The sequence below is a fragment of the Balaenoptera musculus genome, chromosome 19 (assembly GCF_009873245.2).
Source record: "Balaenoptera musculus isolate JJ_BM4_2016_0621 chromosome 19, mBalMus1.pri.v3, whole genome shotgun sequence".
Taxonomy (NCBI): Eukaryota; Metazoa; Chordata; class Mammalia; order Artiodactyla; family Balaenopteridae; genus Balaenoptera; species Balaenoptera musculus.
The window spans coordinates 54,855,812-54,881,344 of NC_045803.1; the positions used below are offsets into that span (position 1 = coordinate 54,855,812).

Consider the following 25,533-nt stretch of genomic DNA (forward strand, 5'->3'; position numbering starts at 1 on the left):
TGCAAGCCTTAACTCCTCTGAATTTCCCAACTCTGCTCAGTCTCACTGTAACCTGTAGTGTAGGAACAAGCCCCAGAGCAGAATGTGAAAAGGTTGAGGATACTCTACAGGGCAAGTCTCAGCTCTTGGGGAACTGTAGTGACTGAAATTAGAGGTTGGCCAAGGTGATGGATTCAGGCCCTGATCTTCTGTTGAGCTGAATCCTCAAATCCCAGACCTATTCCTTTAGTAAGCCTCCTATAAGTAAGTCCTTATAAGTCCTATAAGTAAGTACTCCTTTAATAAGACTCCATAGAATTAGGGTTTTATATGTAGACCAAACAAGTCTTCCAGTCCTGGCACACAGTAGGTATTTCATATTTGCTCAACTGAATTTCCTGGGGCTGCTAAGGCTCACCCAAGATTACCTCACATAAGGACTCCTTTACTGACTTAGGGGATGCAGGTCTTAACTGACATTTGGCAGCACTAATTTCATTACCAAAATTTCATAGACACAAACACCATCAATTCTAGGGCAGGTACAGCCTCTAGTTTCTATGAAGAGCCAACAAACCAAGTCTTCCTAATTTTTCATTAACTAAAATTTTTACAAAACACTATTTTTCTTTAAAAATTTTCCACTGTCTAGTTGATTAATCCTGGAATCTTAAGAGTGAAAAATTAATTCTATTGTGACAAAAATCGTGACTTCATTGAGTGAATAAGTTTTGGCTCTGTTTTAGCCCGTTTAGCCAGACTCAAGGAGGACATGTCTGGTCAATTCAATCCTATTTTAGACAACAAAACACTTTCAAATAATCTTGAAAACAACCCAGAGCTTGTTACCCCTCGGAAATTGCTCTCTGTTTCTTCAACTGGCATGCCTTAGTGTTTGCATTTACCTGATCCCTGCATGGAACTTTCTTTCTTATACTTTGCCACTTGAAAAATATCAATCATCTTGCCAATATGGCCTAATCTGTGACATGGTCCCATTTCCCATTCTAATCCAAAGTGTGTGTTGTTCCTTTATTCTGTATTTTCATAACACTTAATACCTATTCCTGTGTATTAATGCAAATAACAACAATAGGTAGCATGTAGCACCTATTATGAGCCTGTTCCTGTCCTAAACCTTTTGATTTATGTTAAATTATTGAATCTCACAATCAATGAGAATAGACACAATTAATGGCTGTATCATACAAAGGAGGAAACTAAAGCACAGAGACGTTAAGTAACTTGCCCAGGGCCACACAGCAACTACTTGGTAAAATTGGGATCTGAACCTAGGTAGACTAGTTCAAGAATCTTTGCTTTGAACTGCTTCCTAATTCCCAATAGAAAGTTTTATATTATATTATATTATATCTTATATTATATGCCTGTGTGTCTGCCTTTCCTTCTAGATAATGAGTTTATCAAGGGCTTTGTTTATTTCTTCATCTCTGGCATGTAGCCCAGGGCCTGGAAGATAATAGGAACTTTAAATTTTGATTAAGGGAATTAACGAAACAAAATGAACCCAACCGCTCTGTCATAACAGCAGATCAAAACACCCACCCCATCATTTCAAAGGAACAATTGCTAAGACAAAAGAAAAGAAACTATGCCTATTTATGCTCAGGAATGGAGCATGAAGGCATTATTTCTACATCATGACTTTCTGATGGCCTTGTCCAAGGGTTCCAAAGTCATGTCTCTTTTTTTTTTTTTTGAATTTTATTTATTTATTTTTTATATAGGAGATTCTTATTACTTACCTATTTTATACATATTAGTGTGTATATGTCAATTCCAATCTCCCAATTCATCACACCACTCCCCCCGCAACCCCCACTCTGCTTTCCCCACTTGGTGTCCATATGTCTGTTCTCTACATCTGTGTCTCTGTTTCTGCCTTGCAAACCAGTTCATCTGTACCATTTTTCTAGATTCCACATATATGCGTTAATATACAATATTTGTTTTTCTCTTTCTCACTTGCTTCACTCTGTATGACAGTCTCTAGGCCCATAAGCATCTCTACAAATGACCCAATTTCGTTCCTTTTTATGGCTGAGTAATATTCCATTGTATATATGTACCACACCTTCTTTATCCATTCATCTGTTGATGGGCACTTAGGTTGATTCCATGACCTGGCTATTGTAAATAGTGCTGCAATGAACATTGGGGTGCATGTGTCTTTTTGAATTATGGTTTTCTCAGGGTATATGCCCTGTAGTAGGATTGCTGGGTGGTATGGTAGTTCTATTTTTAGTTTTTTAAGGAACCTCCATACTGTTCTCCATAGTGGCTGTATCAATTTACATTCCCACCAACAGTGCAAGAGGGTTCCCTTTTCTCCACACCCTCTCCAGCATTTGTTGTTTGTAGATTTTCTGATGATGCCCATTCTAACCAGCGTGAGGTGATACCTCATTGTCGTTTTGATTTGCATTTCTCTAATAATTAGTGATGTTGAGCAGCTTTTCAGGTGCCTCTTGGCCATCTGTATGTCTTCATTGGAGAAATGTCTATTTAGGCCTTCTGCCCATTTTTAGATTGGGGTGTTTGTTTCTTTAATATTGAGCTGCATGAGCTGTTTATATATTTTGGAAATTAATCCTTTGTCCATTGATTCGTTTGCAAATATTTTCTCCCATTCTGAGGATTGTCTTTTCGTCTTGTTTATAGTTTCCTTTGCTGTGCAAAAGCTTTTAAGTTTCATTAGGTCCCATTTGTTTGTTTTTGTTTCCATTTCTCTAGGAGGTGGGTCAAAAAAGATCTTGCTGTGATTTATGTCAAAGAGTGTTCTTCCTATGTTTTCCTCTAAGAGTTTTATAGTGTCCACTCTTACATTTATGTCTTTAATCCATTTTGAATTTGTTTTTGTGTATGGTGTTAGGAAGTGTTCTAATTTCATTCTTTTACATGTAGCTGCCCAGTTTTCCCAGCACCACTTATTGAAGAGGCTGTCTTTTCTGCATTGTATATCCCTGCCTCCTTTGTCATAGATTAGTTGACCATATGTGGGTATATCTCTGGGCTTTCTATCCTGTTCCATTGATCTATATTTCTGTTTTTGTGCCAGTACCATACTGTCTTGATTACTGTAGCTTTGTAGTATAGTCTGAAGTCAGGGAGCCTGATTCCTCCAGCTCCGTTTTTCTTTCTCAAGATTGCTTTGGCTATTCAGGGTCTTTTGTGTTTCCATACAAATTGTGCAATTTTTTGTTCTAGTTCTGTAAAAAATGCCACTGGTAGTTTGATAGGGATTGCATTGAGTCTGTAGATTGCTTTGGGTAGTATAGTCATTTTCACAATGTTGATTCTTCCAATCCAGGAACATGGTATATCTCTCCATCTGTTTGTATCATCTTTAATTCCTTTCATCAGTGTCTTATAGATTTCTGCATACAGGTCTTTTGTCTCCTTGCTACATTTATTCCTAAGTATTTTACTCTTTTTGTTGCAATGGTAAATGGGAGTGTTTCTTTAATTTCTCTTTCAAATTTTTCGTCAGTAGTGTGTAGGAATGCAAGAGACTTCTGTGCATTAATTTTGTATCCTGCTACTTTACCAAATTCATTGATCAGCTCTAATAGTTTTCTGGTGCATCTTTAGGATTCTCTATGTGTAGTATCATGTCATCTGCAAACAGCGACAGTTTGTTTTACTTCTTCTTTTCCGATTTGTATTCCTTTTATTTCTTTTTCTTCTCTGATTGCTGTGGATAAAACTTCCAAAGCTATGTTGAATAATAGTGGTGAGAGTGGACAACCTTGTCTTGTTCCTGATCTTAGTGGAAATGGTTTCAGTTTTTCACCATTGAGAACGATGTTGGCTCTGGGGTTGTCATATATGGCCTTTATTTTGTTGAGGTAAGTTCCCTCTATGCCTACTTTGTGGAGGGTTTTTATCATAAATCGGTGTTGAATTTTGTCAAAAGCTTTTTCTGTATTTTTTGAGATTATCATATGGTTTTTATCCTTCAAGTTGTTAATATGGTGTATCACATTGATTGATTTCCGTATATTGAACAATCCTTGCATTCCTGGGATAAACCCCACTTGATCACGGTGTATGATCCTTTTAATGTGCTGTTGGATTCTGTTCGCTAGTATTTTGTTGAGAATTTTTGCATCTATATTCATCAGTGATATTGGTCTGTAATTTTCTTTTTTTTGTAGTATCGTCTGATTTCAGTATCACGGTGATGGTGGCCTTGTAGAATGAGTTTGGGAGTGTTCCTTTCTCTGCAATTTTTTGGAAGAGCTTGAGAAGAATGGGTGTTAGCTCTTCTCTAAAGGTTTGGTAGAATTCACCTATGAAGCTATCTGGTCCTGGACTTTTGTTTATTGGAAGATTTTTAATCAGAGTGTCAATTTCATTGCTTGTAATTGGTCTGTTCATATTTTCTGTTTCTTCCTGGTTCAGTCTTGGAAGTTTATACCTTTCTAAGAATTTGTCCATTTCTTCCAGGTTGTCCATTTTATTGGCATAGAGTTGCTTATAGTAGTCTCTTATAGTGCTTTGTATTTCTGCAGTGTCTGTTGTAGCTTCTTGTTTTTCATTCTAATTTTATTGAGTCCTCTCCCTCTTTTTCTTGATGAGTCTGGCTAAAGTTTTGTCAATTTTGTTTATCTTATCAAAGAACCAGCTTTTAGTTTTATTGATCTTTGCTATCGTTTCCTTAATTTCTATTTCATTTATTTCTGCTCTGATCTTTATGATTTCTTCCTTCTACTAACTTTGGGTTTTGTTTATTCTTCTTTCTCTACTTCCTTTAGATGTAAGGTAAGATTGTTTATTTTAATTTTTATTGTTTCTTGAGGTAGGATTGTATTGCTACAAACTTCCCTCTTAGGACTGCTTTTGCTGCATCCCACAGGTTTTGGATCATTGTGTTTTCGTTGTCTTTTGTCTCCGGGTATTTTTTGATTTCCTCTTTGATTTTTTCGGTGAACTCTTGGTTATTTAGGAACATATCGTTTAGCCTCCATGTGTTTGTGTTTTTTACGTTATTTTTCCTGTAATTTATTTCTAATCACATAGCATTGTGGTCAGAAAAGATGCTTGATATGATTTCAATTTTCCTAAATTTACCGAGGCTTTATTTGTGACCCAAGATGTGATCTAACTTGTAGAATGTTCCATGTGCACTTGCGAAGAAAGTGTAATCTGCTGTTTTTGGATGGAATGTCCTATAAGTATCAGTTAAATCTATATGGTCTATTGTGTCATTTAAAGCTTCTGTTTCCTTATTAATTTTCTGTCTGGATGATCTGTCCATTGGTGTAAGTGAGATGTTAAAGTCCCCCACTATTATTGTGTTACTGTTGATTTCCTCTTTTATAGCTGTTAGCATTTGCCTTATGTATTGAGGTGCTCCTATGTTGGGTGCATATATATTTATAATTGTTTTATCTTCTTCTTGGATTGATCCCTTGATCATTATGTAGTGTCCTTCCTTGTCCTTTGTAACATTCTTTATTTTAAAGTCTATTTCATTTGATATGAGTATTTCTACGCCAGCTTTCTTGTGATTTCCATTTGCATGGAATATCTTTTTCCATCCCCTCATTTTCAGTCTGTATGTGTCCCTAGGTCTGAAGTGGGTCTTTTGTAGACTGCATATATACAGGTCTTGTTTTTGTATCCATTCAGCCAGTCTGAGTCTTTTGGTTGGAGCATTTAATCCATTTACATTCAAGGTGATTATCAATATATATCTTCCTATTACCATTTTGTTAATTGTTTTGGGTTTGTTTTTGTAGGTCCTTATCTTCTGTTGTGTTTTACAGTTAGAGAAGTTCCTTTAGCATTTGTTGTAGAGCTGGTTTGGTGGTGCTGAATTCTCTTAGCTTCTGCTTGTCTGTAAAGCTTTTGATTTCTCCGTCGAATCTGAATGAGATCCTTGCTGAGTAGAGTAATTTTGGTTGTAGCTTCTTCCCTTTCATCACTTTAAATATATCGTGCCACTCCCTTCTGGCTTGTAGAGTTTCTGCTGAGAAATCAGCTGTTAACCTTATGGGAGTTCCCTTGTATGTTATTTGTCATTTTTCCCTTGTTGCTTTTAATAATTTTTTTTTTTTGCCTTTAATTTTTGTCAATTTGATTACTGTGTGTCTCAGTGTGTTTCTCCTTGGGTTTATCCTGCATGGGACTCTCTGCACTTCCTTGACTGGGGGGACTATTTTGTTTCCCATTAGGGAAGTTTTCAACTATAATCTCTTCAAATAGTTTCTCGGGTCCTTTCTCATTCTCTTCTCCTTCTGGGACCCCTATAATGTGAATGTTGGTGCATTTAATGTTGTCCCAGAGGTATCTTAGGCTGTCTTCATTTCTTTTCATTCTTTTTCTTTATTCTATTCTGCAGCAGTGAATTCCACCATTCTGTCTTCCAGGTCACTTATGCATTCTTCTGCCTCAGTTATTCTGCTATTGATTCCTTCTAGTGTAGTTTTCATTTCAGTTATTGTTCATCTCTGTTTGTTTGTTCTTTAATTCTTCTAGTTGTTTGTTCTTTAATTCTTCTAGGTCTTTGTTAAACATTTCTTGCATCTTCTTGATCTTTGCCTCCATTCTTTTTCTGAAGTCCTGGATCATCTTCACTATCATCATTCCGAATTCTTTTTCTGGAAGGTTGCCTATCTCCACTTCATTTAGTTGTTTTTCTGGGGTTTTATCTTCTTCATCTAGTACGTAGTCCTCTGCCTTTTCATTTTGTCTATCTTTCTGTGAATGTGGTTTTCGTTCCACAGGCTGCAGGATTGTAGTTCTTCTTGCTTCTGCTGTCTGTCCTCTGGTGGATGAGGCTATCTAAGAGGCTTGTGCAAGCTTCCTGATGGGAGGGACTGGTGGTGGGTAGAGCTGGGTGTTGCTCTGTTGGGCAGAACTCAGTAAAACTTTAATCTGCTTGTCTGCTGATGGGTGGGGCTGAGTCCCCTCCCTGTTGGTTGTTTGGCCTGAGGCGACCCTGCACTGGAGCCTACAGGCTCTTTGGTGGGGCTAATGGTGGACTTCAGGAGGGCTCACGCCAAGGAGTACTTCCCAGAATTTCTGCTGCCAGTGTCCTTGTCCTCACGGTGAGCCACAGCCACCCCCTGCCTCGGCATGAGACCCTGCAACACTAGCAGGTAGATCTTGTTCAGTCTCCTATAGGGTCACTGCTCCTTCTCCTGGGTCCTGATGCGCACACTACTTTGTGTGCCCTCCAAGAGTGGAGTCTCTGTTTCCCCCAGTCCTGTCGAAGTCCTGCAATTAAATCCCGCTAGCCTTCAAAGCCTGATTCTCTGGGAATTCCTCCTCCAGTTGCCAGAACCCCAGGTTGGGAAGCCTGACATGGGGCTTAGACCCTTCACTCCAGTGGGTGGACTTCTGTGGTATAATTGTTTTCCAGTTTGTGAGTCACCCACCCAGCGGTTATGGGATTTGATTTTATTGTGATTGTGCCCCTCCTGCTGTCTCATTGCGGCTTCTCCTTTTTCTTTGGATGTGGGGTGTCTTTTTTGGTGAGTTCCAGTGTCTTCCTGTCGATGATTGTTCAGCACTTACTTGTGATTCTGGTGCTCTCAGAAGAGGGAGTGAGCACACGTCCTTCTACTCCGCCATCCTGAACCAATCTCATGACTCTTTTTTCACCTTCCCTCTTTTCCTCCTTCTCTCAGTTTCCCTCCACTCCACCTTCCTCTTTCCCTCCTCTGTTTCTCCCTCTCCATTGGTTTGCCCAAATTATATCTTGAAAAATCAAGTAAAGGGAACCAATATTTTCTGAGTGTCTGCTGTGGGGCCAACACTATGGTAACCATATGAGTGTCCTGTGGCTGCTGTAACAACTTACCGCATGCTTAGCAATGTAAAACAGCACCATGGATTATCTTACAGTTTTGAAAGTCAGAATTCTCTTTGAGCAAAATCAAGGTGTCAGCAGGGCTGTATTCCTTCTGGAGGTTCCAGGGGAAAATCCTTTTTTTGGTGCCTTTTCCAGCTTCTTGCGGTCTCTTGCATTCCTTGGCTGGTGGCCTCTTTCTCCGCCTTCAAGGCCAGCAATGGCAGGTTGAGTCCTTCTCACATGACATCACTATGACCTGGCTTTCATTGTCACATCTCTTTCTCTAAGTCTTCAGTGGTTTCTTCCATTTGCAAGGATCCTTGTGATTACATGGGGTCCATCTAATCTAGGATAATCACTCTATTTTTAGGTCAGGTGATTTTCAACCTTAATTCCCCTTTTCATGTAGTGTGAGATATTCACAGGGCCCAGGGATTAGACTGAGGGCATCTGTTGGGGACCATTATTCTGTCTACCATATAGCCTTTCTTTTTACATTATCTCATTAAAGTCCCCCAGGAACTATATGCATAGGTGGTGTTATGCTCATTTAAAGAAAACACAGCGGCTGTTCAAGTTTAAGTAATTTGCCAAAAGTCAGAGAAATGGCCACATAGCCAGTATTCAGGCTCAGATTAGTTTTGGCTTCTTGTCCCATGCTTTTCCAGTTATATGCAGCTTCCCTTTTAATAATTTGAGGAAAAGATACTGAGTATCATTCAATTAGAAATAAGGTCTAGAATGTTGGTCTCAAACTGTGTATGAAGGCAACAACAGGACCCTTTATCTCCCCAAGAATTACAAAATCATTTCTAAGTGTCATGCATTAATGGCCAGGAAGGTGGCAGATGTTCTGTGTCCAGAGGCTGTAAAACACCAGGAATATTTCAAGGAGGTCAGACTCAGGGAGCGTGGATGACATGAACTGACACTCACAGTGAACATATCAATATGTGTGTGTGCAGGTGTGTGTGTGTGTCTTTGAAGTGCTTCTTTTCTCTGTGCTTTCCCTGTAGGCGGTGTGTCTTTATAAACCCTTCCAGGACTCAGGGTTTTTGGTCCCTGGCAGGATAAAGAATCAATCAGATACATTGCTGTAACATTTTTATATCCTGCAAATCAGAGATAGTAGCCTTTCTTCTCCGCCAGTCTAAGCCCCTCCAAACTGATTCCACTGGACTGACTTTGACAAGAGTAAACCGGAGGTGTTTTGTGGCAAGGATAAAGTAACTGTCCATCTACCCTAATAGCAAAAAGCGAGTGAGTCAGTGAAAGGAAAACAACAAGGGGCCAGGAGACACTAGCGAGTTCATTTGGAAAATACCATTTTGAAGCTGACTTAAGAGAGGATGAGATCTGAGCTTGTTCACAGCCTGCTGAGATAATTATTTGTGGCAGTAACTTTCTCTGTTTTTATTTATGGCCGCTTCGAATACAGTTGTGTTAAGCTTTTCTTCAGTTCTTCTGTTTCTCTGTGGCCTCTGGAACAGTCTATGATGCTGTGGTATAGAAAACCCTCTGCCCTTATGCCTTCCAGGTTTAGTGCATAGTCAGCCAAGTGTAACAAACAGCCCCAGATCTCAGGGACCGCAGGCTGCACATGGAGTTTCCTTGCTGGGCATCTCTCCCAGGTGCTTGTCCTCTAAGCAGTGACTGATTTCTCTGATCGTTCTGTTGGATGACTCCACCACCTTGGAAGTCCTCCTATTCTGTTTCCTTAGATGGGTAAAAGAGGGCACTTCAGGGCCCAGGACTAGTGGTGAAAATCCTTCCACCCTCCTTTTGTTGTCAGTGCTTAGTCACATGACCAAAAATACTGCAGTAGAGCCAGGAGCACATAGCTGTGGGTACTATTATGAGAAGTAACTAGAGACTCATAACAAGGAGAGTTCTTTGCTTGAAAAGCTTATTTCCAAAGTCTAAAGCAGGGGTTGCAAACTCAAATGCCTAGAGGGCCAGACAAGGGTGTAACTAAGTTGAGTGACGGGGAGCAGTAACGTAGGGAGTCGTGCAGGCAAGGATAGCTCAGAGAGGTGTGCTCGACAGAACGTGATAATTTAACTTTTATGACAGACTGCTCTGGCTGAACCAGCCACGTCTGCTGGCCCGATCCATCCCTTATGCTGCCAGTTGGCAACCTGCAGTCTGGGGCAGAAAAAAATCATTTTTCTGGGAGCAAACTCCAAAGTTGGCTGTGCTCTTGAATCAGCACCTCAGCACCTGTGAGGATAAACAAACACTCTTTCTTCTTAAAAGAGAAGGCTCTGAACAGCAGCACGGAAATGGAAGCTAAAAAGAGAAGCAGGTATGAAGAGTGTGTTGTCAGAATTTGCCATCTGTACATAAGCTTAGGGCAGGGGCTCGTACATAGAGGACAGAGCCCTGATCTGTCATTTTATTCTCTTTTTTAAAAAAATATTTATTTATTTATTTGGCTGCGCTGGGTCCTAGTTGCGGCACGCAGGATCTTTGTTGCGGCACGTGGGGTCTTTGTTGCGGCATGCGAGATCCTTAGCTGTGGCATGCAGGATCCAGTTCCCTGACCAGGGATCAAACCCAGGCCCCCTGCACTGGGAGCGTGCAACCTCAACCACTGGACCACCAGGGAAGTCCCTGAGCTGTCATTTTAAAGGATGCTCAGTGTCCTGCAAGAGCAGCCCAACTCAGTCCACAATAGGCCCTGATGTTCTTACTGTGCAGCTGACCCCAAGGTGCAAATTCTCTCCTTATCTTTTATCTGATTCAGATCCCTCCTGTTTCCCTCTGATACTTCTGAGCACAGTCTATCCATTGAACAATTTTATAGTAGAAACAAAAGTAATATTTTGATGATATTTGTCAGTGCCTACCCTGGGAATATGAGTGAATCCTATATATTAATTTAAACATAATACATAGAAATAATAATAATAATAGTAAAAATAATAATAGCAAACATTTATTGAGCAATTATTATGTGTCCAGCACCGTGCAAGGCTCTTTACAATAGTTTACTCACTTAATCCGCATGACAACCTATAAGACTCTATCTGAGGAAACTGAGATACAGAGGGTTACAGCTAGTAACTGGCAGCTGGTAAACTGGGATTCATACAGAACCACTGTGGCTCTGTCCTGTGCTTATAGTCTGTCTGAATGTGACTCTGCCTTCATAAGCAGGCTGATTGTAATTTTCACGTAATAGAAATCCTTTGGTGATCATAAAACTTGATCATTGCTGAGCTTTCAAAGGTGTATTGGTTGCCTATTGTTTATGAAGTGCAAACTAATGCATAAATGAACAAAAGAACCATATAGGAAGACCGTTACTGCCATGGCATTAAAGATGCATTTGGAATGTCACTCATAGCCTATATTCTGGAAATGTTAAAGAGAGTGCGGGGAAAAGCATGTCCAGGTATCATATGTATAAGAGTGACACGTGATGATATTGGAGAAGGGGCTGCCTAATTCTGGAGTCATGTCTGAGTGCTCATCTTAGACCAGTGAGGGATGCCTCTGCATATCCCACCACCAAACTCAGTGCTATTGGAGTTGAAGCCATGGTGAGCTCATAGCTGAAGACTATTTGAAATCCTCTACAAAAATCAAGGGGTAACAGCAGTAACTCGAACGCTCTACCACTAGTGCTCAGCGAGACATTCAGCTTCTGGGGAGCCCTAAGTTAGTCTGGATTCTTTTTTTTTTTTAATTTTTTAAAAAATTTATTACTTATTTATTATTTTTATTTTTGGCTGTGTTGGGTCTTCGTTTCTGTGCGAGGGCTTTCTCCAGTTGCGGCAAGTGGGGGCCACTCTTCATCGCGGTGCGCGGGCCTCTCACTATCGCGGCCTCTCTTGTTGCGGAGCAGAGGCTCCAGACGCTCAGGCTCAGTAGCTGTGGCTCACGGGCCCAGTTGCTCCGTGGCATGTGGGATCTTCCCAGACCAGGGCTCGAACCCGTGTCCCCTGCATTGGCAGGCAGACTCTCAACCACTGCGCCACCAGGGAAGCTGTGGATTCTTTTTTAAACACAGTTTTGTCGTTTCAGAGATCTGTTGCATGAAATCCAGAGAGGCATAAATTCACGTGAAAGCAAAGTGTGTGTTGGTTAAAGAGACCACTCTATATTCCTCTCCATTTATCCAGCTAATTCTGACCCATCTTTGAGATCAAAGCAGAAATGCCCCTTCAGTGGGTTTGCTTTCCTTGATTCCTCTAGGTGAAGTTCGACTCCCGACTCCCAGCTTTTACATGCTCCTGAAGAGAGCCGTGATTTCCTTTCAAGTTAAATTTTAATTTTAGTTAATCAATTAATTAAATTATGATTTGTTAATGCCTCTCACCTTTTATAGTCCATAATAACAGTTAACACTCTTGACTGCTTATCCTGTGCAGCACTATTCTAATTGCTTTATATGTATCATTCCATTGAACCCACATGGCCACTCTCAATGCACATCTTGTTTTCCATATTTCTCTACATGAGAAAACTGAGACCAGAGTGGCTGGGGGAAAAAATGCCAAATAGCACAGTCAGTAAAGGGCAGAGCCAAGAATGAACGAAGTCAAACAACCCTGGAATTCATGCTTTTAATGATTGTCTTATAGGGCTTCTCCATAAGCTCCAGGACACCACCTAGCAAAGTGCTCACTGAATCCCAGGAGTTTAATAAATGTTTGGGAATAAGTGAATGAATGGACACAGGGAGGAGAGAGTGAATGAATTATTTGACTAGTTCTTACCTCGCTAAGTCACACTTGCCCAGGAGAGTGCTGTGTGTTCATATTACAAAGCCTTTAACCTGAATTTTGCCTGGTGGATGAAGTGACCCAAGAATTTGCCAAAAAAAAAAACAAAAAACTTTGAGCCTTTGAGAGTTCTCCCACCACTCTCACCCTCCCTGAGCATCTGCGGTTGGAAACGGTTTATTTTTCCTTTATGATTCCAGAGGAATCCTAAGTAGAACCTGCCAAGAGGCCAGGACAGAGACTAAGCCACAGAGAGATAAGCACCAGGAATTCCACTCACCTGTACTCTCAGTCAGTCCTGGATTCTTAGCTCAGGATCCCTGGAGAAATGTCGTTTGCCTTAGTTCCTCGGGAATGACTGGTTTACTGGTCTGGGATTTGAGGGAAGAATTAGCTGATTATAAGGTTAACATATAATTGTAGGCATAAGGTGCCTGGAGGCGACCCTTGACCACTTGATGTTTAACTGAATTAACGTTGGCCAGTTATAGATTTTCTGCTTGCATAATTGCCAGCAAATGATTCTGAGTCCTGAATCTGCATTTTCTGTGTGCACCACTTGGGATGTCAGCGTTATGATTGCCTTAGACGTGATCTACCCAGAGCCTGCTCTCAAGGCAAGGGAAAGTTTTACACACAGAAGTCCTCAGATATGCGACTATAGCATCCTTCCCCCCTTTGATTTTAGAAGGATGATGTCGGTCAGGGTGATGACTCTCCTATTTCAGTTCCTCTGATGTTTCTCAGGCCAGCCACATGGTGAACCTTGGGAGATTGATTCTTGCTCTTGTTCCTTGGGTTCAGTGCATTTCAGAGGGCTGGTATTTAGAGAGAAGCCCTGGTTCCACAGCTTCCAACCTTTTGTACACTCCTTTGAGATCACCGGTGGGGATGATAATGAGTTTTCTTCAACAGCCTGTGTGCAGTGGTTAACAGTTTGCATTCTGGTATGGCTGAGTCACTTTGCTGTGCACCTGAAACTATCACAACATTAATCAGCTAGACTCAAATACAAAATAAAAAGTTAAAAAAAAAAAAGAGTTTGTATTCTGGTATCAAAGTGTAGTTTCCCAATAAGCAGACACTGAGTCAAAGACTTGAGTGCAAATAGTTTTATTTGGAGGGTGATGTCAGAAAAATACCAACAGGGCATGGGTAAATGAGCCAAAGAAGAGAAGGCAGCTAATGGACGGTGAGTTATCAAGCCAGATACCACCGTGGACAACTGTTGCTTAAGTCCAGGTGGGAGACAGAACACTTGCCTCTGCATTATCTCACCTGAGGGCTGGGGTATTCACACAGCAGTTTTCATCAGTTATGGTGATGGTCTTGGGGGTGTGAATTTACAAACACTGCCTGCTGGCGCCATACTCAGGTAAAGCAGCCTCCCACAGGTTTCAGAGAAATGTCCCAGGCAAAAAAATACAAAGTCCTGCCTGAAGGGTATAGGCGGAGCTCTGTCAAAATCAGAGAACACTTAAACCTGGATTCAGATCCTGGCTCCACCCATCCTAACTGTGTGATTCGGGGCAAGATTGTTAGCCTCTCTAGAATGTCAGGCCCCTTGTCAGTAAAATGTGTCTTATAACATGCTAAGTACATCACAGCGCTGTTGTGGAGATTGAAGGAGATAATGCATACAACAAACTTAGGACAGTGCTTGCCATAGCAAGGCTGAAAAATATTAGCAATCATTGTATTGTAAGTATTATGGAGCGTCTTCTCTGTGCCAGTATATGTGGTAGGTGCTTGGTATAAGAAATGGGGAAAAAGAGGTAATCTCTAACTTCACACTGCTTATAGTCTTTGCCTACTAAGCCTATGACTATTTCTTACCTGACTTAATTACCCCTTGTCCAAGAGTGTTTTCACATAACTTTTATGTTCCAAAACATATAAACTAAATTTTTGACTTCTGGATGAAGTGCCCCAAGGATTTGCAAAGACAAAGCTGAGCCTTCAGAAGCAACTGTAAAATTTAAATTTCCTAGTAACCAAACATACTAAAGTCAAAAGAAAGGGGTAAGATTTATTTTAATAGTGAATCTATTTAGTCCAATCTGTAAAATAGCATTTCAACCTGTAATCCCATAAAAATTATTAATTATATATTTTACTTTATTTTTCTTTTCAGTATTTAGTCTTCAAAATCCAACACATATTCTTCTACTGACAGTTTCAGCCCAGCTACATTTCAAGTGCTCAGTAGTCACCTGTGGCTTATGACCACCATATTGGACTGTGAAGGTCTACGGGGCCCTGGATTCTTGTTAGAAGTAACTTCCAGTGGAGTAGCTCCGTTTTCCTCCTCTTTGTCGATGACAGTGTTCCTTTGCATCTATGAAAGTGAAGTTGGTTTTAGCTCAGGCATCATATGAAATTGACAGTTTCTGTAATGAAATTTCACACGTGGAAACCATGGTGAGATTCTTAGCAGGTGTAAAAATCTGAGGAAGTTATTTCTTTAACGACAACTTAATGGAAACTGCAGCAGCTGTTCCCATTTGCGTGTTTTCCAAATCTCATTGCCAAAACGAACGGTTGGCAGCCACAGGAGAGGTATCAACTTACCTCTTCATTTGGGAAATGAAATTAAAACCTCAGCTCGTTTCTAAAAGTCACAGATTTGGTAAAAGTTAGCAGGGCAAACGTATAAACCGCTGTTAAAATATTGATGGCTTTGTTTTTCTCAGGTGCTGCTGCTAACATCTGCAGAAGATTTGGACTGCACTCCTGGATTTCAGCAGAAATTGTTCCATATCAATCAGCCAGCTGAATTCATCGAGGACCAGGCGATTCTAAACTGTAAGCAGTGTCACTTGACGATGCTTTTGGCCTATTCACCGATGTATAAGAATGTGACTCAGGATATGGTATTCCCTAAACTAAGTATTTTCTGATCGTTTTTCTTATGTCACTGCTTGACCCAGGGTGGAAGTTCTTGAATTAGGGCTTTGTCAGCTTAGAGGTGAATAGAGTGGTGTGTGTCTCTTTTAAGTATTTTATCACCGATAAGCATTTCCTGACTGCTCCCAGGAAAGGGGACCACCAAGCCTCCAATGTATGAAATCCATTTCCTCTGGGCAGATCCTGAGAACAGACCATTGCCATCCTATGTATTGCTGTTCTACCTCATACATAGCATTGAATCAAAATAATGGTGAGAGCAGGATGTTAACTTCTTGGAATTTTTAGGCATAGGAATTTAAACTCTTATTCTTAATGCTAATAAGATAGTTTTCTGAAGGATTTGAAACCTCTACTGGCTATTCTAAACTCAAATCCCCCCAAATCCAATTAATTTCCTCAAAATATGCTCTGCTCAGATCTGTGGTTATAATCTCTTCCTATTTTTAATGCCAGTGTTATGTTGTTTTATCTTTATGAGGGCATGGAGTGCATTGCTAAATGCATAACAAGCTTAGTTTTAGCACGATGAATTTAAAATTGATGGTAGACAAATAAGCTTTTAATTGTAGGCTCTTGAGCAGCATTCTTTAACATTTGGGAATGAAGGATATAAAAACAATGGTTTAATTTGGTCAGATGCTCTATGGTCCCTTTAGGGAAGATAACTGTACATTTGCCCTAATGGTCCCAGGTTTGCCTTTCAGGATAAACACATTCCTTCATTCCCGTGCTATGTGGCTGGCATGTTTAAAGAAAAGGGGGAAAAGAAAACTCAGCCTGTTCGATTGGATTGTTCTGTGAGGCTGGAGCACATTTTAAGAGTTGAAAGGAACATAATAATGAAGATACAATGTTGAGCATCAAGGGAGCCCTCCAAGGTGAAGCCCATGCACATCTTGATGCAATTACGCCTATGAAGTCATTTCAATAATTAGAGTCTATAATGACAAGGTGCAGGACTGGCACAATAAGTGAATTCCAGTATGTGATTTCATGTTAATTTGATCCCTGAGTGTGACTCCTGGGTCAGGCCATCACGAACTCTCATTTGTCTTTTGATTCTTCTGTTTATCAGAATCACTATATTTTAAACGGAACTTGGTTTAAGATACCATTTTTCTGGCTCTCATCTCCTCTCGTCTGCATCATCTCCTCTCTTCTCTTCTCCTTCTCTCTTTCTTTTCTCTTTTTCTCCAAGCAATTCCCAAATGGCATCTATATTAACATGTGTGGAAATGTGAAGCCACCCTGAGTATGGAAATTATTAATAGAGTTGGTATGCAAAGCAGGCCCATAAATGTGATTACTTCTGTAATCTTCACGACACCAAACAGCTTTTAATTCACCTCTGAGAAGCTGGAAACAATCATACTTTGGGGGACCTTTTTCATTTAAACGAGACCATCCTGTACATTCCAATATCACAGTTTTGTGTGTGTCTGTGTAGTTTTTTTTTTTTTTTAATCTCCTAAGTAATTTAGTGGGTTATGGTTGTTGATTCTGTGTAAGCTAGTAAATGCTAAATGGAGCTGGGTTGATTATCAATGATAGCACGTTCAGGAAAAGTCAGTGATATAGGGATTGAAGATATTTTAAAATTTATATGTGAATTTGTATGTGAATTGTTGGATCAGCAAAATCTGATTAGCCCCCTTCTCAGTGAAATTGTGGGTCCATGTATATTACTAGGGAAAAAAATACAAAGAGCAGATTTGGTTTGATACCTTTCAGTTCATCTCAAAGCAGTGAACATAGGTTGTCATGAGAATAACCCTGAGAATAAGGTTAATTGTGCCTAAATGAAGAAGAAAGTTTTCACAGACTTGAGAATGTCTGTTGAATACTGTTTGGGAAATCTGGATTTCCAGAAGCAGTAGCAATGTATTTTGCTCTATTTCACATGGAAGAGGAAATAAAAAGCACAAAATTTTGAACGGACTTTTCCCCCTAACCAACTAACATTTTAAGTCTCCCTCCCACCCTCCCCTCTCATTCTCAGTTTCTTTCATGCATTTCTTTATGGTCCAACACAAGACCTTTCTATCTCTGAAAAATGTGATTAGCCAAGAAACCAATGAGTGGTGTGACCTCTCAGAATGAAGGCCATATTGTCACGAGGCTAACATCTGGATGAAAACTGGAAAGAATCAAGCAGAACCAGAATGTTTAAAAATACTTAGATATTTGAGGCCACTACCAAGATCCAGAAAATGGTTAGGGATAGTTCAGTGATGTGTAAATATAAGCTGATGATCTAGGTAATAACAGAGGCTAAAAGAAACCAGGTTAGTAACATTACCTTGGACTCCTCCTATGGCAGTTACACTTTCCATTTTTCCTTTATCTTTGCAATATTTAAGAGATTTGGCTTCCAATCATTGTGAATTTTTGTCTTGCAGAAAGTGTAAAGTACAGCACAATCAATCAATTTATGTCTACGCTTTTCACCATTTTATAAACTTGTCTGAAAATGTTGTCTCTGCCCTACAGACATAGTATATCTGCTCATACCCCAGACTTATATTCAACCAATTCTGTGTTAGCTTTTAGCACGCGTTACAGGGAATGTTTATTCTGTCCATGGCTTCCTGCTCTTTTTGTTCAGACGGTAATATTTCCTTTTATCCTTTTTCATCTTTCCCCTCAATTCTCAATGACTTATCTTTTTCTGCTTTAACTGTTACTAATGGTCACCTCCACTCCTTTTATTTCCCTAATATTTTATTCACTGTTCACTCTGATACATCTTTCCCTCAGTTGTTCTAAAGCCTTTTATTTTCTTCACATCCAAATAACTCTTTATTCTACTCTCCTTTCCACTAACTAGACTTGCTTTCGTCTTTAAAGGGCCATTTTCAACAAGCTTCTAGGATCAAAACATGGCATCCCACTATTTCTTCTAATGTAACCAGGGGGGAGCTTTATCATTGTAGCTTTCACAGCATGATGCAAAACCCCCAACTCAAGATAACTTGGACAAAAGTTTCCTGGCTTCATCTCAGTCTTAAAAGGTGAGCTGGGAGGATGTGTTTATTGTCATTTTCAATGAGAAGTACAAGAAGAAAGGGGAAGACAGTTTAGAAGGCAGAAACTCAGAAAGGAGATATCCACTCAAGGCCTTCGGACTCCAGGAGGAATTTGTGAGGGGTTTGTTGCAGGAGGTCCCTAGAGGTTTCCAACACCCCGAATTCTCTTAAATTGGTTGATGGGGTTGCTTCTCCTGCAACGTGAAAGTCATGCAGTTCTGGTAGCTGCTATCTTGATACCACAATATTTGGATAATGACCCTGTTTACAGCCTCCCAGCTGACACCCAGGCTCCAGAAGAATATCTGGCCTGGAAAACTGACCAGCCACCCATCTGATATGGAAAAAGACCAAGTGATAAGCCCCTGACTATCTTGTGTCCTGAAAAATTATAGAACAGAATATTCTGCCCTGCCATATCAGCTCAGACAGACCTTCCTGGCATTATGGAGGGATCTGTGATCATCTTGTTCACTAAGGGAAACCATACTCATGATCCTCCAACCTCTATAAGGAGAGATGTCTCCAACTTCCAGTGTCCAGAAAGGACATCTTATTGGCCACCCAGCCACTATCCGGTCGGTGCTTTTCATCCCCCTTGTTCATCCTTCATGGATCACTCCTCTTGGACTACACACACACAAACACAGATACACAGAGAGAAATTGCCGCACCTGGGTTCACCTAAAATACAACCTGTGTAATTACACTTTTAATAAAGAAGCCTCATTAGTCAAAATAGGCTTGTTATGAAACAACCCCAGTGACCTAACACTATAAGAGTTGATTTCTCATTCAGGTCACGTGGATGCAGGTTGCCTGCTTTCCTGGGTAGCTCTCCTCCAAGTAGCTGCCCTCCACGCAGGAACTCGAGGACCCAAGCTACTTCCAACTTGGTCCTGCCATCTTGGGCCTTTGAGTCACTCTTAAGTCACCGAGCTGGAGAATAGGGGGGTGAGAAAAAGGGTGGGGAAGGCACCACAGATGTTTAACCACTTGAGCTCAAAAGGGACATGTGTCATTTCTGCTTACACTCTTAGCCAGACCTAGTCACATAGCCAAGCTAACTGCAAAAGAAGCTGAGCAATGTAGAGGAACACGAGTATTGGTGTAAGTTCACCATCTCTACACAGATCCTAACAAAGCAAAGTGACCCCAGTCAAAAAGAGACTCCCAAAAGAGACAGAACCGGACCACAAAGGAGGCAATTGTCTCTGAGTAACTTGGGCCTACATGGGGATAAGGACGAAGTTGGTCATTCAAGCAGGACAGCAAGGTCATGTACCTGTGACTACATCCTGCTTTTCTTGTCAGGGGATGCTTCCCGCTGAGTAGAATCAGCTTCTTCCCTGCCCCCTCTTGCAACACCCAGGGAGGGACCTTTTGATAATTGTACTAAGGATGGGCTCTAGTTGTACCCGCCCGATGATTATAGTATTGAGGTTAAGGTCATATAGTTTAAAACTCACATTGACTAGAGTTCAAACATATGACACAGTCACGTTAGCTATGTGACCAAGAGTGAGTTACCTGAATCCTGTAAGTTTGAATTACCTCATCTCTCTAAGAAGGATAATTACAGTCTTTACTTCTAGAGTTGATGCAGTAATTGATGGAAAAATGCTTAGAACATAGTTATGAATAAATGGAAGCTGTTATTATTATTACTATCATTATTGCTATTGCTGTTATTATTGCCATTGTTGTTGTTATTATTACTATTATTCAGAGGTCTGAGATAGGTTTGGTATCCTTATAATGGCCATCTAAACCTGACTTTTTAGAAGACAAATCATGGACATTAAAATCTGAAGAGATTAAAAAAAAAAAATCTGAATCAGTGATTCTAGGATTTGAACTTCATGGGCCAGTAGAATTTTTTTAAAATCTTGGATTGATAAGAGTGTACTTTTAAACATTTTTCTAAGTCTGAATATGAAAAAAGAAAAAAAAAGCAAGTAAGCTAATAAATGAGATAGAGTGAGAATACTTCCATTTACTGTGGCCAGACTTTTCTTTTAAAAGGTCATTAGTATCAAAAAACAAACGAAACAGCAGTAAGGACCAACTACAAAAGAGAAGGCAGTCTTTTAATTTCAGTAAATTTTGCTTTGTAAAAAATGCACCAAGTGTTTTTGTTTACCTCATTTTGGTGGGAAATCACTGATTTAAGGCATTAGGTTGATGTTACTTAATCTCTTGACTTTTCTGATATTCTTCTAAAGTTTCAGTATGTTCATTTTCCTGGAGAGGAGGGATAACTCAAGAGATTTCCTCACGAAGGGCTGTATGCATATACTGACAGAAAGAAAGAGAATTTCTAGAAAATGTAACAAGTGTGCACACATTAGAGGCAGATGTTGGGAATTTTTAAAGGCACCCCTAGTGCTGACAAATGTGGCATCTGTGGCCTTCATAGCCGATATTTACTGTGTGCTCTCTAAGTGTGGAGAGTCCCCTTGAACCTCATAATAGGCCTTAGGGGGAAAATACCCTCATGTGCCCATTTTACAGGTGAGGATACTAAGGCTGGGCTAGGTGAGGCACTTCATACATGGTTGTATTGCTTATAATTGGTGGCATCAAAATTTGAATCCAGGATTCCAGTGCTCTGGCTCTTATCCAGAGTTCTCTGGTCTTGAGTCTTGTAGCTGTTGTTGATGTTGGTGGTGACCTATCAAGGAAATTTGCCACTTAATTTTCCCATCTACTTTCGTCAACCTGGGTGAAATAGAGAATTTCTACTGCATTTTGTTTTTTCTGTTCATAGACAAGTTCATTCTTCCTCTATAATACAGAAAAATATAGAAAAAGTACTTCTTTTTCCTGTTTTGGATGGATCCAGTGCCAGTTTGTCCATGACCCTGCACTCCTTGCTTTCTGCCCTCCGCCATGAGTTCCTTTCACCAAGACACTTCTTGGTCATGCCACCTTGATACCGACCTTGGTTAGTAGCCAAGTCATCCATGGAGTCCATGGTGTTGCATAAATCATATTTGTACTTAACATACATGAGTCATGGCTTTTGAGGGTGTTTTTAATTGACTATAAATCAAACAGGGAACTTGAAAAATGAAGGCAATTAATGAAAAAGCAATGTGAGAGGTGTTTTGCATCCTAACGCAGGAAGTACATTGCTAGTGAATTAAATGTCAAAACAAAGGCCCTTTTGACCCTGCTGAAAAGATTTCATTTGGGTGGTAATAAATGGATGAACTTTCCAACCTGGCAGGTGGAGAAATTCCTGTTTCCTGAGTTCAAGCTGACTCGGGATTTTGTCTGTATATATTCTCTATCCTTGAGAACTTCCTAAGTTCTTTTGCTTTTGTTTTCAGTTTTAGTGACTTAAGAAATAAAAAAACAAAGATAATTTCCTTTCCATTTTCTCGTTGTCCTCTGTACTACTAACTTGTATTAACTCTCAGGTTGGGAGATTGATTAACTGATTAGTGAAATTATTTAGCGTGACCTGTACTACAGTCTACATAGATCTGAATAGGTTGGAGTTTCAAATGGTATATTTGGTTTAAACTGTTGTGATATGCCAAGGAAAATCACTCTGGTGTCACTTAATTCACTCCATCATTATGAAGGTGATTATACTTTGGATCAGAATGTGGACTCCTATTTACATTGATTTTTCCGATATTTAAACAGAGTCCTATAGAAGTGTAATATTTTTACAGGTTTGCCTCCCACCCCGCCACCAACATATCTGTAACAGTTGAGTAATCAATTAATATTAACTAGGGTACGCATAAATGCATTATATTAACTACCTCATTTCATAAAGGTAAAGTGATATAATAAAATAACTGCAGAATAAAAAGAACACATATACGCATTAGGGAGGGATATGGTAAAATGCTTAGAGATCCTTCCATTAGACTTGGGTCCTAAGTTGTACTTTGAAGATTGGGAAACATAAGAGGTAACAGGGTGAGAGGGCCTTAGGAGAAGAGGAATGTAGATGCGGTGGAGCTCTCTTGGCATAAGTTTTCTTATCAGTGGAATGAAAGAAATAAATAGACCAGAGGAGTCACACTGTCAGCTCTTGGACTAAATTTGTCCCACAGATATGTCCTGTTTGGCTGCTCAGTGTAGGAGTCTGAAGTGTTTAATGAAAGAAGTTCGTTGTCAACATTGAGAATTTCACTTTTAAAAATTCATAACTTCTGGCAGTACTGGACCTCTAGAATATAGATCCTAGAGGCAGGCTGCCTGAGTCTAAATCCAAGGTTAGCCCAGTATCAGCTAAGTAACTTGGGCAAGTTGTGTTGCGGGGGGTAACCTCCCTGTGCCTCAGTTTCCTCATTTGGAAAAAGAATCATAATGGTAGCAACCTCAATAGGTTATGCTGAGGATTAAATGTTCATCTATGTAAAGGGTTCTGAAAAGTGGCTGGTCTATCGTAAGCACTAAAATATTAGCTGCTGGAAGTAGTGTAGCAATAACAGTAGCTGAGGCCTTCCCTGTGGTTCTCCAATCTCTACTGTCTTCCTGTCATCCGATGAACTTCCTCCTTTATTCTGCCTGTCCCTTATAGGCATCTACATTCACCTCCATGAAGTCACCCTTGCTCCTGAGACAGGTGTGTGGGTCGAATGATTCACCACAAAAGACCAAACACACATGTTGTTTTTATCATACCACTGCTGTTATTGACAGTGGTTGTTATTGGTGGTAAAGGAAGAAGAGGATGGCGCTAAGATATTGAAGGGCATGGGACGGCTGGCGCTGACTGAGACTTTGAAATCTACCTTTAGTGCTTTGAATTGTCAATATGGGGAATATATGAAAAGGGGAGCCATGCGATCAGACAGTGTGGCTGGCTTTCTGGAAGTTCAGAATAGGACACGGATACGAGAGAAGAGCTGGGAAGGCTCAGGCTGGCATGGAGCCTTTTCAGAAGTTCTGAGATGGGGATGGTTGGGAGGCATATCAAAGGAGAGATGGGCAGGGGAGAAGGCAGCATGATTAAGAAGCACCGGAATGTGAAATAAGGGTAAGAGCAGAGCCCCAGAGAACTCCAAGGGTCTAGACTGGGGAAGACATCTAGAAGACAAGTTTTCTAAAAGAGATGCAGCATCCCTGGAGTTTATCCCAGCTCAAACACTGACGTGTATGACCCTTTTCCTCTCTGGACCTCTGTTTCCCCATTGTGTAATGAGGGTATATTAGGGCTCTTTTGGTTGTAATCCAAAGTAACCCAACTCCAACTGGCTTTAGCAAAACTATATAAAATTATCAGCTCACACGATTGAAAATTTCAAGGTTTGAGCTGGCTTTAAGAACACGTGGATCTAGATGCTCTAATGATATCATCAATATCACACTTAATTCTTCAGCTCTGCTTTATATAGTGTTGGTACCCCTCACTCTCAGAGGGGCTTCCTCCAGGATGGCCACCAGAAGTCCCAGCCTTTTATTCTTCCAGCGTAACAACCCAGAGCATCTCTTTTTCCAAGTGTCCCAGCGAACACCCCATGGCTAACTCTCTGGGTCCAGCTTGGGTCACGTACCTACCCCTGAACCAGTCAAGGTGTCCAGGAAGATTTGGGCTGGCAAAAGCAAGAGAGTCCACCATGAGGGTGTTTTCCTCTGTTGCTAAGGTCTTTTTCAGTACTAACATTCTACGACTGCAGGCTGTGGTCCGTGCAAGAGAATTTTTAGAACGTAGCACACACGCACGTTGGAAACGTCTCTTAGGTGGCAGCAGATGACAGCCATCATGCCAGGTTTCTCGCTGGTGATGCTGGTGAGCAGATTGCTTAATTAAGACTGTCAAGTTCTACGTGCTGCCATATGGCCTCACTCTTCAACTTGTTGAGTGTCTTCACTCACATGGTTCTGGAGCTGGTATAAATCTCTTTTATTTCTGTTTTTCTTCAAAGGGTTAAGAATACAGGAACATACAGATGTTACAGGAGCATCTCCGAATTTAAGGTATTAGAACCACATGAATTGGGCTGCTTAATGAGTACAACACCAAAACATAAACTGGGCAAGATTAAGCGTAGCTTTAAATAGTTTGAGAAGGCAGAAGATCTTATTATCCTGTAACAGATCAAATCCACACACATCCTAATAATTGTGATGCCCTCTGTCTGTCCTTTTTTATCTTAATTTTCATGGAAATTTTTGTTGGCTTGAAAGCAAAAGGGCAAGAGGTGCAAACACTTGTCAGTCAGAATATCCCTAGGCACTCTTTGTACTTAACCAAATTTGCATTCTCTTTCTGGAGATAGAAATAGGAGATAGGAAAGGAAATGACATACATGGAGTCCCATTTGTTTAGTCCATTATTTAAGAATCACAGAATGGTCACACATCCCTTATGCCAGACCCTGTACTAGGTACAAGGGATAAAACTTTGAACCAGATAAAAAAAGATGCCTTTTGTGTTAGAGCTTTCATTTTTTATGGAAAGAGAGAGACAGCCATGATAGAAGTAAACACCTAAGAAAACAGAAAACTTTTACGTGAAAAGCTGATGATACATACTATGAAGGAAATAAGACAAGGTTGTGTGATAGAGATTTCTGGATGGCTGCGGTAGAATGGGTGGCTAAAGACGTTTTCTTTGAGAAGCTGAGACCTGAACTAGGAGAAGGACCCAGCCAGGTGGAGATGGCATTGGTAAACCTTTAGGCAGAGAGATCAGGTAATGTAAAAGCACTAAGTTGAGAACAGGTTTTTTAGTTTAAGATACTCTGATCTAGGAAAGGGGGCGGGGGTACCATTTTATCCATTTAATCAAGTCAACAGCCCTTTGTAAGCTAGGATTATAAATCCCATTTTAACAAAGAGGGCATGAAGGTTGATTTAAAGACCCAGTATCTCAAAAGAAGTACCAGCAGTGGAAAAGGAGCTCTGGTCTCCTGACTCTGCATGTTCTCTCCATGTGAAAGGCTATATCCAGTTCCCTCCCACAGAAGTGCTCCAGTCCTTTCCTTGGAGAACAGACTGGGGTGCCCCTGAGAGCCTCACAGGGCTAAAAATTAAAAGGATGTTCCCTGAAAAGCATTTGAGAAGTGATCCTTCCCAACCTTAGATCAAGATGTGT

At 40.4% G+C, this 25,533-nt stretch overlaps 1 protein-coding gene across 1 annotated transcript in view; it reads left to right on the forward strand.

Annotated features, from left to right (window-relative positions):
- Nucleotides 1–25,533, forward strand: part of CDH13 (cadherin 13) — a 1,023,676-nt gene that overhangs the window by 205,921 nt on the left and 792,222 nt on the right. Inside the window, exon 2 of the mRNA XM_036832418.1 lies at nucleotides 15,225–15,336. Within this exon, the coding sequence (XP_036688313.1) occupies nucleotides 15,225–15,336 (112 nt within the window). The remainder of the gene's footprint in view (nucleotides 1–15,224; nucleotides 15,337–25,533) is intronic.